Source organism: Barbatula barbatula (assembly GCF_947034865.1).
Source record: "Barbatula barbatula genome assembly, chromosome: 21".
Taxonomy (NCBI): domain Eukaryota; kingdom Metazoa; phylum Chordata; class Actinopteri; order Cypriniformes; family Nemacheilidae; genus Barbatula; species Barbatula barbatula.
The window spans coordinates 4776944-4791366 of record NC_136784.1 but is presented as its reverse complement, the minus strand read 5'-3'; the positions used below and the strand labels follow the sequence as shown (position 1 = coordinate 4791366).

The 14423-nt window shown below is 39.4% G+C and overlaps 1 protein-coding gene across 3 annotated transcripts in view; it reads right to left on the bottom strand.

Annotated features, from left to right (window-relative positions):
- grb10a (growth factor receptor-bound protein 10a) overlaps positions 1–14423 on the bottom strand; it is a 39266-nt gene that overhangs the window by 20171 nt on the left and 4672 nt on the right. Inside the window, exons 2-5 of one of the 3 annotated variants that reach the window (XM_079484814.1) lie at positions 10213–10322; positions 7151–7244; positions 3687–3933; positions 1831–1966 (exon numbers count right to left, since the gene is read on the bottom strand). In XM_079484814.1, the coding sequence (XP_079340940.1) occupies positions 1831–1966; positions 3687–3933; positions 7151–7244; positions 10213–10263 (528 nt within the window). In that variant the 5' untranslated portion in view covers positions 10264–10322. Of the gene's footprint in view, positions 1–1830; positions 1967–3686; positions 3934–7150; positions 7245–10212; positions 10323–14423 lie in introns of those variants that run through there. The other 2 variants (XM_079484813.1, XM_079484815.1) reach the window with 2 other exon arrangements.

Sequence of the window (14423 nt, the reverse complement as noted above, 5' to 3'; positions counted from 1 at the left end):
GTCACTCAGTCAAAAAATTAAAACACAACATTCAAAGCTCCAATTCAAAACATCATCCCTCTAAAGTGTTTACGCATGCCAATGTGTATAAATAAAGTATATTTTTCCTTTTGTAGAGAAGCTCAAGGCAGGGCATTGTGGGAAAGAACAGAAAGGATAGCAAGAAGGAAGGAAGGAAGGGCCTAGACTGCTGGCACAGATTCGGACAAACATACACATGCACCCACACACTCGCGCACAGAGCCGAGTGGAAACACAAGCAGCGTGTGAAAGGAAAGCGACTCTCATCTCCAGGAAAATGGTCTCTCCGCTCGGAGGATGTTAGGGAAAGATACGACGAGGCGGGTCGGAAAGGAGATTGACACTTTTCCGTTTAGGATCATGGAATGCACTTACGAACAGTAGATCTCTCAAAAGGGCAATTTTAATGCTGTTGTCTAACAAGAATACACACTTCAGAGGTACGAATCTAAAAACAGATGCAATGCATCTAGTGAGAATGTGTGTGGGGTGTGGAGGAGATAAATGAAACCTTTTAGTTCCATTTCATAACCTAGAGACCTTCTGAGACAACATGCCAAGCTCATTCTAAGCCAAAAGAATTCTTCATAAGTGAATGATCTGAAACGTTTGCTATGGACAGCATTTATTTTAACCATCACTCACACTCTTCACGTGATGCACAGGGTCGACAAATCTATAAAGATAACAAGCTTTTTTACTTCTGATAAAGGAATAGTATAAAACTTGTCATCATTTACTCACCCTTAGATTGTTAAAAAACCTGTATATATTGATTTGTTCTGCTGATGACCAAGGAACATATTTGAAAGAATATCTTCTCAGAATAACCTCTTTAGGAAGAATATCTTCTGCGATCTCATCCCCCATAGACTCCCATAGTATATATTCTTCCTACTATGGCAGTGAATGGGGCATGAGAACTGTTTGGTTACTGACATTCTTCCAAATATCTTCCTTTGTGTTTAGCAGAACAAAGAAATGTTCTATTGTCAATAGATCTATTGACAGAAATGCAATATAGTCTATATAACTTTGTCTTCAGCGGTATATAAAGGCCTTACATAATGGAGTATTATGTTTTTATCATCTTAGAATGAGCTATTTCTATCTACGTAGTACACTGCTGGTCCCCTTGCATGGAATTCGCCATGTTGTTTCTACGATAGTCCGAAACTGACAAACTGCTTGTTTCATAAATAAATCTCAGAAAATGTGACACCATCTTAGCCCTGGGTCACCAAAAAATTTCACACACTGGACCTTTAAAGGGATAGGTTACACTAAAATGGAAATTCTGCTGTTCTTCAAAACCACAAGACTCTTTTTATTCTGTGCATGGTTTTGTGCCCATACAATAGACACGAGGGTGAGCGATAAAAGAACTTTGTATTTTTGGGTGAACAATCCCTTTAACTCATTTATTAACATTTTACTGAGCTTGTCACAATGCATTATTACCCTGCAAATAAAACAAACAACATGCCTTCACCTTGCCAAGACTCAAAACATTATCAACACTTTTTTCAACGCAAGTCGGGACGAGATCAATACATTTCGTTGCACTGTAGTTGTATGTGTGTAATAACAATAAATGGAATCCAATCCAAAAAAAAAAAATCGAGAAACATGCACAAACAGAAAAACGTTCTTAAGAACATACGTGAGAACAGACCGAGGATACCAGACGCACTGAAACTGAGAAGCGAGGCTCAAGTCTCATACTTGCAATAAATCAGTCATGTAACATCATGTGTTTGTGACAGATAACAGCTACAGGGCACAGAGCCCTGGTATCTGAAGTCTTACATGCGACTCTGACGGCTGTGGCAGAGATCCAGGGCTCAGCACAGGAGATCCTGAGGGGCTGCAGAGCTCAGGGAAAGGGTTCGGAATAGCTGGCAAAGAAGCAGGACGAACCAGTGACTCTTCCTCTTGAAGACGCCTACAAAAGGGACGGACACAAGAAAGAAACTTGTATTAAAGCATCTTGTCCTTTTGTACTGAATTCAACTTAAAGTATTGTTCCCTATACCAAGTACTGTAAAGTCTAACCTGACCATCCTTGATGGTTTCATCTCCTCATCAAGTTTATCCCATTGATTCATTAACCATTCTGTGCCCCCCAATCTGTATTTTTACCAGTATAAAAACACAATCTCTCCCAAAATAATGAGACTTCACCGCTGTAAAGTGATAGGTTCATGAAAAATAAATCAGAATCCTCCCCATGAAATTCTCACAACCGCATTACTGATTCTACTATAGAATACATGAATGAAACTGAGAGATTAGGCAGCCGATGAACTCTCGCGGCAGAGTTCAGCAGACAGACTCGCAGCCTACAGATGCTAAACTCGTCTTTGAGCCTTTGATGTACATCAATGAGACCAGGAATAAAACATGACTGCCTCAACTCAGCTGGAGCCACCACAATAACGGAGCGAAAAACTGAGGGAATTTTGAAAACCCAAAGCTTAGCGGGGGGGGGGGGTGTGCTGTTCAGAGTTCATTGCCGAGTCAGAACGAAACGAGACTGTGTGTGTGTGTGTGTGTGTGTGTGTGTGCGTAACCTCTGAATGAACCCATCACGGTGTGTATGCGTGTGAATCTACACCCTGCTGTCATGGAGATCAGAGAGGAGGGGATGAAAGACGGAGGCATAGAGACTGAAGAAAGGTGAGGTGAGGTGTGCAAGAGCGGATTACAACTAGTAGTTTAACAGAAGCCTAGGAGTCTTATAGGTGTAAAACACAAAAGCTTATTATTTATTGTAAAAATTATGTTTAACAAATCAATTATTGCTAAATAACGGTCAAAAACTAGAAAGATAGATTTGAGATTTCTAGAGCAGAGCTTCCCAAACTTCATAAACTTTAATTCGTCCGTACTCTTTCTTTTTGTTGATAGTACAAAACATAATAAATGAATATTTATTACCACTTTGTAAGGGTTTCATGTGAATTATGTCCATATTCCATGTTATAAATTCCTTTAGTAAATACTATAGTGTACTATAGTCAAATGTGGTAAAATGTTTAGATACTTGTGTTTTTGGACTACAGTTTATTAATTTACTATACTCGATACCACATAATACTATAGCATACTACGGTAAGTATACTATACTATAGTGGTATACTACAGTATCTTAATGTGTAGCTACCTCAAAATATGGAAATTACATTAAGCCGCGATCACACTAGGCTTTTCGTTCCATTGACTTCCATTCATACCCATGCAAATGCGACAGACTGGGAACGCAAGCCCATTTGAAAATATTTAGCTGAGAAGCAAAAATCAGGTTTGGTGAACTCTGACCTGCGAATTCGCATCATGTGAATGCGTGAGACCAATAGAAGATCAAAACGTCACCTCTCGGTACAGAAAAGATAGAGGAATCGAGCCCACCTATTTTCGCAGCACCGTCCGAACGAATTACACATGCTCAAAGTCTGTGACCATGGCATAAATAAAAAAATATTGTTTTAAATTTTAAAACAATTGTAAATTGTTTGTGTGTAACAGAAGCTACATAGGCTAAATCAACATTTTGAATTCCATTAAAAATAGTTATGGATGAAATGCAAACACATTTGTGAACTGACCAAGCCCTCTGCAATACATGTGTCAGGAGTAAACATGTCTGTGTGAGTATATTTTACCTGACGGCCTGTATGTGCACTGGCTGCGATCGCCGGAGCCTTTGGGAGGGGAGGTGTTGGACGGTCACTTTATTACTAGGGGCCCGTGGCAGCAGGGCCACTCTGTTGCCATGGAGCTCACTGCCATCGCTTCTGTGCAAGAGGGGGGCGGAGTCTGAATGCAGAGTCCCACAGGTTGCATATGAGCTATCATAGGATGAAAGAGAGGCCATGTCATTCACCAGGGCCTCCAGATCTACATCATCATCTACAGCAGAGAGAAACACAAAACAAAGAGATTTAGTCCTAAAGGCACAGAAACATACATTACCATCCCTGTACCGGGCACAACCACATAACAATTTTGTACGAGTACGTTTTTGACATACTGTCACAGCTTGGAATGTTCTTCTCGCTTAATGCCAGATATAATGGGTTGCATGTCATCCAAACCCTTCCATTTTTGACTCGCAGAACATTCCTCCAAAAGTCTTGGGGATCAGCCAGGTGCTTTTTGGCAAATAAGAGATGAGCGTTGATGTTCTCGGTCAGCCGTGGTTTCAACATCGCTCCTCCGTCAGCCCACATTTCTTTGGAAGAGTTTTTTTAAGACACACTGTGGTTTCCTGGATGATTTTAAGCCGAGCCGTTGGACACATTCTGGCAGATCGGTCACAGAAGATTCACTGCCGTGTCCACTTGTTCTCCATTTGGAGATTATGACTAACCATGATTCTGTGGCATCTCAGAGTTTTACAAACAGCACTGTAAATCTCTCCATAATGATTTCGAATTGCTATTAGTTTTCCTGTCACCTATATTTTCATGACCTTAGTGTGTTGTGGGATATTGGTTGAAGAACCCTAGAGTTAAGCTCTAACCACAGTCAAACACATGAACCTGCCAAACCACGACAGGCGGGTGTTTTTGTATTAGAATTTGAGCTAAACTTGGCAGGACATCGACCCTTCAGGATCAGAGACCCCTGGTGTAAACAACTGAATGATTATGAGACCCTGAATACAATGTGCCACCAACAGCAAGTTACCACAAGGTGGCAGTGTCAAGTTATTATATTATGTAGAACATCAACACAGTCAAGCCTTTGGATTACAATTTCCAGCATCCCTTTGGCCAAACCTTCATACCTAACTCTTCACATTGAAATCCATTTCTTTCAAATATATTAAATTAATCTTCCATTGAAATACAACGTAATTTGTTACAGGAAAACAGGTGGTTTTGAAATTAACTACAGAATGCTTCAGCAATAATCTGTAATAATCTGTTTGGTAACACAGTCGCCTCAAATGCTTTAACCATTCCCCTTTTTTTGTTATGAAAACCAAAGATGTGCAAAACAACCAAGTGCTGCTACAGGTCTGAGAAAACTAATAATACATTTCTTATGAAATGTTCAGAAAGATGAATGCGTAAACAGAAGTGTGTGCAATGAATTGCCACCACAACCTGTACTAATACAAGATATGCAAGTATAACTGAGAGGATAAGATGGTTTATAGGAGATGTGCTAATAGTCCAGGTCGAAATCAAAGCTCTGCCTCAGACATCCTCTAAAATACCAGCAGTGGCCAAACAGAGCATTCCTCACATACCCCAGACCCACACACTTCCACGTATGTGAGGGTTTGTGTTTGTAGAGCGAGAGCTCGGCGAGTGACCTGTGCACTGTACATGCCTACAGCAGTCTCTTCACAACAGACGCACAGGAAACAGCAGTGTGATTTAATATACCGCAAACAATGGGACCTTCAAGAGGTACAACATGTACAAATGAACAGTTAAAGAGCATCTTCCCGTTTGCTGCCATAAGCGCCAGACAGACTGTTCTTTAAATATGCCTTGAGAAAAACATAGTCAACACAAACAAACACTAACAATGTCAAATAATGTCACAATGGCACTTAGTAGTAATACTCTAAAGGGCTATATTTTGTTAACTTATCATAGTAAAAATAATGTTCTTCTCTTGATGGTAATACCATGTCTTGGACAACGTTATATGTAGGTATTTTAGAAAATTGGTTTGAATAAAATGGTTTTATGGATGTCATGGTAGTATAACAGTGTTTTTAGAATTACCTTAAATTACCTTGTGCAAAAGAAAACATTTAAAGGGAAAGTTTAGCTAAAATGAAACATTCATTATTTACTCGCCTTCATGTCATTCCAAACCTGTATGACTTACTTCTGGTGAACACAAAATATATTTTGAAGAATGTTTGTACTGAAACAACACTGGTCCACATTGACTTCCATTGCATGTACACAAAACGACAAAGACATTTCTCAAAATATCTTCTTGTGATCTACAAGAAAAGTCATATACGTATATTTGTTTGCTGTACCAGTAACAGTTACCAACATGTCATCCTGATTATAAACTCGTGTTAATGACCAACTAAACCATTACAATGTTTAAAGGTCCCATATTCAGAGCCCATCAATAAACACAATACAGAGATCTCTTCAGAGGCCAATACAGACACTCTGTCTCTTTTCTATAGTTTCTCATCCAACTCTCTTTCTCACAGTGAAACTTTGTGTTAGAAGACGTTCCAACCGCGCGTGTCCAATTCCTCTGTGTCTTTGTTATTGTGTGTGTGCTGAATGTGGGTCACCTCACAGAACTTCAGATCCAACTCATAAAGCGCAAACACAGACATACACGGGCACTACACATGCACATCCCCCTTAATGCCTGGCCACAGATGACCCAAGTCAAATGCAGAACAAGAGATGTATGTCTTGTGTGTCTTTGTACAAGTTTGCCTATATTTTGGAAGTCATACGTTCTAAAACTAAAGCATGCTCATCTATCCATCTCGCATTGTATATATACACTGTATACAATGTATGTACGTGTATTTGGGAGTAGGTTTATTGTTGGTCTGATTTAATTTTAATTGGCATTGGAAACAAACAAAGTTACTGAAACAATACAAGTTTATGGCACAGCCTCATTTAACCATGTAAACACATAAATGTGTATTTGTTTATCACATCAGTATTCCTGACAACTCCAATACCAAGACCAATATGGCTAACCCACAATGTATAAATGCCTGCTCACAAAAGTCTTCTTGGCTTTCTGAAAAATCTATATGCTTCAGGGTTGTGACACATTAAAGCGAGACAGCATCTGGAAACCAGAACTGGACATACACACACACACACTTGTACACACACTTGCACACAAAAAGATCAACAGCTAACAGTCTTGCTCACAGCTATGAACCTTAGGTTTCAAGTGCACACAACCGCTGCCGCTATGGGACAACCCCAGTAACCTCACTGACCTTACAGAACATGTGACCTGCTACATACATGCAAAGCACAACATGCAACATGGATAGAAACAAGTTGCATCGGTTGAGTTGCATGTAAAGTCAAAATTGTGTCCAGGTTTTTCCCTAAGTTAATTAAATTGATGAGAATTACCCATTGACCTTTGCACAACCCACCTGGGTGATTAGGAGAATTTCGACTGGATGGCTGTTGGAACCGTGACCCAATGAGATTGGACGGTCTGTGAGAAGGGGTGCGGTCAACATTGTCCTGAAGAAAAAAGCACAGGTGGTCAGAACCATTCAACAGGGAGATACATACAGTTGAATGATATTATATATATATATATATATATATATATATATATATATATATATATATGTGTGTATATATATATATCTATATATGTATGTATGTATGTATGTATGTATATATATACTTGAATAGGTATGTAATGCAACAATAAGCATTGCAATATGTGCATAGATCTCACAATGTAACTAAAGTGAACCAAAACAAATAAAGCAACAATACACACAGCACCAGCTCTCATCTTAAACACATACACACACAATCTCACACCATGTAATTCAAAGCAGAATCCATAAAGCTTAACGAAGTCCAAGAAAGAAATAATAAAAATAAAGCCACATTTTCAATTTCCAGTTTTCTAGGAAACCTAAGAACATGGAAGCCGAGTTTCCAGGAACCAGGCTCTGCCAGAGGTCCCCATGCACTCCTCTCAGCATTTCTTCTTTCTATTGCTCTCCTCGCGCTGCGGCAAGCCAAGCGGCTCTCAGAAAAAGAGAAAACATCTATAAAAACGAGCGAGCGGCGGAAATTTATAGCTCTGAGAAAGAGCTTCTTTACTGCTTCAGCCAGTTGTGTTTAAAACTGTAAATCTTACACAGTGTACAAAAGTCCAACAAAACGTTTTCACCCTTTTTTTGCTTAAATGTATCAGAATAGTTTTTTCTTTAACTTTAAAATGGTAAAAACATGTAATTACTTTCTAAAGGAAAGCACAATAGTGGAACACAGCAGAGGACGATCGAGGAATGTGAAAGGGTGTGTGTTTGTTTAAGTGTGTATGTGTGTATTGCACTTGGATTGTCTCCAGGCCTTGTGGCGGTTATATAAACGTTAACCCCCCAGCTGATTCTATGGGGCAACTAAAGCGCCAAATTTCCTAGAAAGCCCCGCGCAGAGCCTGAGCTATTGACAAAGACTGGTTGGAAAGCTGAACCATTTAGGCGTCAACCTTCGACCTCTCCAGCTAAAGCTTGGCGATTGTAAGCGCTGCTGTGATACACAAACGCACAGCTGAACAAAAACACACACACCTTCTCCAACTACTCAACTTTCCCATTTGGCTCTTACCAGCCAGACTTTTTGTCCCCCGCTATAAACCTGAAACACTATTCCAAGTCTCCATTTGACCTCTGACCCTAATCTTCATTCGCAACAAAAGCAACTTTATAGATCAATGCAAACCAAAAACAAACAAAATGTAATAAGATAAAACGTTGTAGAGTAGACTGAATAAAATATGTGAAGGAAAACATGTTCCAAAAGCTTTTAAAAATATTTTTTATAATTTTGAACAAATCTATATTTTGGAGCTTTTGCGTGCTGACCTATATTCTGTTATAAAAATAAACATTAAAAAGACAGAAATGTAGAGAGGGAGAATGCAAGAGAGAATGCAATTTAAAACAAATGAAATATAAACTGACTTAAAAGATTTTAGCAGGATTTGGAGGAGCATGATTTAGCATTTTGGTCCATAATTTTAGAAAATGAAGTCAAAATTATGTGTGCACTTTAAAATAGCCGGAAAGATACAGAACATGTCCCTTTAAACGCCTCAAAAAGAAACCAGAACCACGGGGCAAGCCATGAGTCTGTTGTGTATACTTGTGGATTTTGGACGGCTTTCCCCCCACACTTTAAGATTCAGGCCAGGTACCCGTGTTTCAGAGAAACCCTCTGCAGAGTTATATACGTCCACATGAGGCAGCCCGCACCACTTCCTTCACTGTGTCCGCCAGTCCTGCCACGTTTACAAGCACCATCCGCTTGTATAGGCGACCCAGGCAGGGGGGAAGGGGGGGGGGGCTGGGAGTTGTAGTGTAGTTCAGTACAGTATTAACAGAACAGCTTGTGAAGGGATAAGTTGTTTATGAGGTTAAACGAAAGGAATGATTTTAGAGAGAGTGAGAAGTCAGAGAGAGGGCTGACTGTGCAACGAGGGTATAAATAGCAACAGCCTCCACTTTGCATATCAGAACGTCAGCTGTGCAGCACCATAGCAATGCCATGGCAACGAAAGGCATGCGGACATGCCACAGAACCCTTGGGCACCCTGTTGCTGCCGCAACGCTGTAGTGACAAATCCGCTCATGCTGGTTCTGAAGGATGTGATTCTACATACAGTGCCCCACGAGGACTCTTAAGCGGGCGATCACACAGAACGTGCATGTCCTTTTTGAAACTGTGGTGCAGTGCACTGCCTTTCTAGTTGACGCTGCATTTTTGTTTTATGTTGCTATGCAACCACTGAATCAGCTGCCTTGTCAGTCAGTAAAAAGTCATGAAGTTTTCATCAACTTCAGGCACTCAGAGCGCCAAAAACGCGAGGTGCAGAAGGCGGCCAAGACGCGAAGCACCCGGTGCGCATAAGCAATGTGCAAAACGCTCCCTGCCAACTGAAAACAATTCAAATGAGGCGCGTCTAGCAGCGCGTCGCCTTCTTGCATCATTTGTATTCTGGAGTTCTTGCATCATTTCCCCGTGTATGTCTTGGATATTTTGTATCTAATGCAATCACGTTTAGAGCTATAGACCAATTCAAAAGACGTAAACAATGCAGGTCCAACGCTACCCAACGCTTGTCCAGAAGAACTTCCTTTCAAAAGCTTTTGAACAAAATGCCACCAACAAAACATTTATAAGCTACTCAAAATGTAAGATTTAATTAAATTGCGAAATAAAAATAAAATAAAAACCAACAAAAGTGCTTCTGGACCAGTGTTTACATCCTGCTAAGTGGTTTATAAACTGAGGGTCACTGTACAGTAAAATGTTGCATTGAATAGTCATGATAGCATGGTCAGTAATACCAACAGAAGTTAATATGGTTGAGCTCTGTTAAACTTTATTGTGGGTAGACACATAGAATTTATTGCTTTAATGAGAGCACTATGTGAATGTTGAATATTGGAATATTGGAGTTTACCTTATAGTTTGGATGGTGTAGGAAATAGTCTGGGCATCCTGCTAATGCCATAATCAGAGTTCCTGCAGATGTTTTGAGTTGTCACATTCAACTCCAAACCCTTGTGCAAACTGAGAGAGGGGAGAGAAGAAAGAGATTCTGCTCAGTAAGCCATTTTTCTTTCACATGTTGACAGATTTCCCAAACAGAAAGTTAAAACAGGGCATATCAAACAAATTGGCCATTAAAGGCGTAGTTCACCCCGAAATAAAAATGATTTCATTAATTATTCACCCATATGTCATTCAAAACATGTATGACTTTCTCCTGTGGAACACAAAAGAAGAGTTTTTACTGAGAAATGGTTTTGTGTCCAAACAATGGAAGTCAAAGGGGCCAATGTGATTATTTGCTTACCAACATTCTTCAAAGTTTCTTCTTTTGTGTTCTGCAGATGAAAATTATACAGATGCTGATGATGTGAGGGGGTGTTAATGAGGAAGAAATCTTAATTTTGAGGTTAACTGTAATTTTGAGGTGAAATGACCCATGGTTTGCTCCTTGCCGGAATGGGCATACTAGAGAGTATGGTGGGGCCAACATGAGTTATGATCAATATTTTTAATATGTTTTCTCAGAAGACAAATACTGGAAATGTATATATTTAACATTTAAGCGTGCACTACATCATATCAATGGCATTGAGGTTAACAGACATTGACTTTCATTGTGTGAAAGTGTCATTGCGACCGTATTATTTATTAAAAGATTATTCAAAAACTAAACCACAACACGTGTTATATTACTGTATATCAAAGACAAAAGCTTTCATGTCTTTCAGAAAAATATTGATGCACTATTACAAATACACCCATACTGGTTTACTAAACTTAACCAGGTGTTGACACAGACTGCCGGAGTGTTTGACACAGCATGTTACACGACAGAATACACTACTTAAAATAGCACTGCGCTGTTTTAAACTGATCTCTTAAGCGAGAGCATTGGGAGAAGAGGGCCGTGTCGGGACAGGCCAAAAAACTGAGCCACAGGTCAAGAAGGAGCAAGAACGGAGACAAAGAAAAACACGGAGATGAAGAAAAGAGTAAAACAGGACAGGATAAGGGAACAAGGCCATAGAAAAATTATGTTTTGGTTTCCATTCTGGAACATTTCGATCTAACTTGCTTGGAAGTTGAAGCCCTAAAGTACTTTTTGACGCGATACCACAAAAGTCCAAACTGAAAAGTAACAGAGCCCAAACGTGTGGTCCCGAAACCTAGGCTGAAGGCTCAACCTGAATGGCATGAGCTCTCCACAAAAACCTCAAATTAAACATCCAGCATTGAAAGACTCTATGGATCAGTGGACGAGCTCATTATACCAAAGAAAAGAGACACGTTTTTACACATACACACACAGACGTGCCAGCTGATCCCTTAAGACAACACGCTTATGCCGTCTCCGATTTAAAATTGATCTAAAAATGAAACTTTTGTCTTTACCATAATTTGGCATGAATATCACCCTAAGACTGGGTGAGTAAATAGTGACTTATTAATCTGTTCTATGAACAAACTCAATACCAAATCTGCCCCTTAATATGTCTCACCCAAACGTCCCGATTCAATAAGCAATATTTGATGAAATCATTCATTGAAGAACAATGTATGATGAAGACTTCTGGACATCCTCGATGAACGAACCATGTTTTTGAAAACACACTCTTCTGGTTTGGCAACAGGAATGATGTCTATTTTTTAACAGCAACTACTGATGCTGATGAACCTGGTTGAGGTTTCAAAGGCTGCATGAAGTCCAGATGCATGACGAATCGACTTTCCACATCTGACTCAAATCTTTTAAAGTTGTTTTTTTAAAAGCAAAAACAACAAGATCTTTTAAAAGTCGTCACCTTAAAAAAAAAAAGCAGAAGTTGAACTTTACCTTCACCACTTGCACTGACTGACAGGGACTCTATGTTGAGTTACCATAATCCAACATGTTATTGTTAAGATATCAGGCACTATATAAAGCTTTCACATACCGACATGGTCTAACGATGTTATTGGGTAGCACACTGTACAAGAACTGACAAGAAACACTTTGTATAGAACGAAACACAAACACCGAGCACAGAGCACAGAGAAATGTGCACAGAGTACCAACAACACGCAACTGTTATGAGGGATCTTGACTCTTAGGGATGGCTGAAATGCTTGATGATGCTCTTATCGAGAAGCAAACTAAGATGTTAAACGGATCCCACAATTGCCTTTCATGACTGCTGAGGAATTTCAAGGCCATGGTGATCGCCCAACAGTGTCCCATACTCCCTTCAGTGCATACATAAACACAGGTCAAGTGCTCCTCTTTTCTTCATAATAGAAAATTGTTGTACCATTCTTTCTGGAAACGCTCAATTAGTGAAAAAGACAACCATTCAGCCTGAAACCTCCCTGATCGTAGTGAGAACTGCTATCAGAGTCTTTGGTTGGAAAACCACTCAAAGAAAGAAAAAATGTATGGAATATGCCAATCTAAAATAATGCAAACAATGTACCCAATGTGCCCTTAAGTGCACCAGTATTGGTACCAAAAGAGTGCATAATATTAGTTCCAAAGGTACACATAATCTGTACCATTGTGTCTGACAGTAATGTCATTGTAGACAAGCAGTGAAATAAACGCTTGGGTAATGTATGCATTCTGCCAACTACCAGAAGCCCTATCAAAAAATAATAATATATAAATATATATATATAAGCTTACCTACAAATTCTGATTCGTGTTATTTCAAACCCATAAGATCTCCCAAGGAAAACTAATGAAAAATGTTATAATGTCAAGCTCGCTCTCTCCAAGTCAAGTCATGTTTATTTATACAGTGCTTTTTACAATGTTGCATTTTTTCAAACGAACTTTACAAGCTAAAGAAAATACAGAATAGGAAAATTGGTGTAAAGAGTACAAACAGAGAAGACCATCCTCATAGAAAATAGCAACGTTAATTGAATTTGCAGAAGTTGATCTAACATCAGCAATCTCCTGGTGAACAAGCCAATATGGCAACGGTGGCAAGAAACAAAATTCAATTGATGACTAAATGGAGAAACCAGTCTCAGCCGGGAGTGCCAGTTCTCCTCTGACTCTCTCTCTTCCATGCAGTTGCAATGAACGTGGACTTGCGCTTTCGAGCTTCGAAAAGGAAGGAAATGTAAGGTAAATGTATCAAAAAAGGAATTTCTTTACTACTTTGAGCAAGTTCGGTCCTGAGTTTAGCTCCAAATGGAACATATTTGCCTGTAATATTTAAGTATTTGTTCAGGTGTGTTAGATTAGGATTGGAACTAAACTCTGCAGGACACTAGCAAAACCAGAGTTAAATAACCATTAAGCTTCTTTACGTCGGTCCCAGTCATACAGGGTTACAGTTGGGCTGTTCAATATGATGGCGTGACAATTGGTATACGCGTGTAGAATTTGGTGACCTCAATATCTATGAGGATGGCAACTCACCAGAAAGAAACATGCACATCTTTGGCTATATTAATACCAGTGCCCAACTAGTGTTATTTCAGATCTAAAAGGGTATGTAATAGTTTCTCTTTATATAAGTATGTCACCATTTTCGGTTCAATAACATTCATTGGAAATTGGATATTCAAAATCAATTTTAATAAAACCTCTTACTCCCAACATCTGAAAAACCTTTTCAAATATTTTGTTGAATTAAACTATTTTCTCAAAGGACTAAACCTATCGCAGTCCAAGAAACATGCTTTATTGAACAATCAAAATACCACTGCTGTCATGTCTTAAGACAAATATCTGAAGAAGAACTCAAGAACATGCAAAAGATCAGCCAAGAAAACAATAAGTCTACTGGATACTATAACTGAGAGAGTAAGTTCTACAACAACCACTTGAGACAAAATCCCTGCAGGACCTTCTAACCATTCAAACTGACAAGCAGAAATTCCCAGAACCTTCCAATACTTCCAGACTCCCGCTCCCTTCAAACCAGGCTCTTGAGGGAATGCTGCCAGAGAGGACAAGGGCTTGTTTTATGCATTTATAATGGTGTCTTGTGCTGCTATTAGGAGAGGTCTATTAGAGGTCATGGGTTATCAAGAGTTGACTCAAATGAGATTGGAAGGCTTGAGTTAATCATCAATAAGTTGTGTTTGTAGTGTAAATGACAAGATGCTACATCACCAAGCAGAACCCGA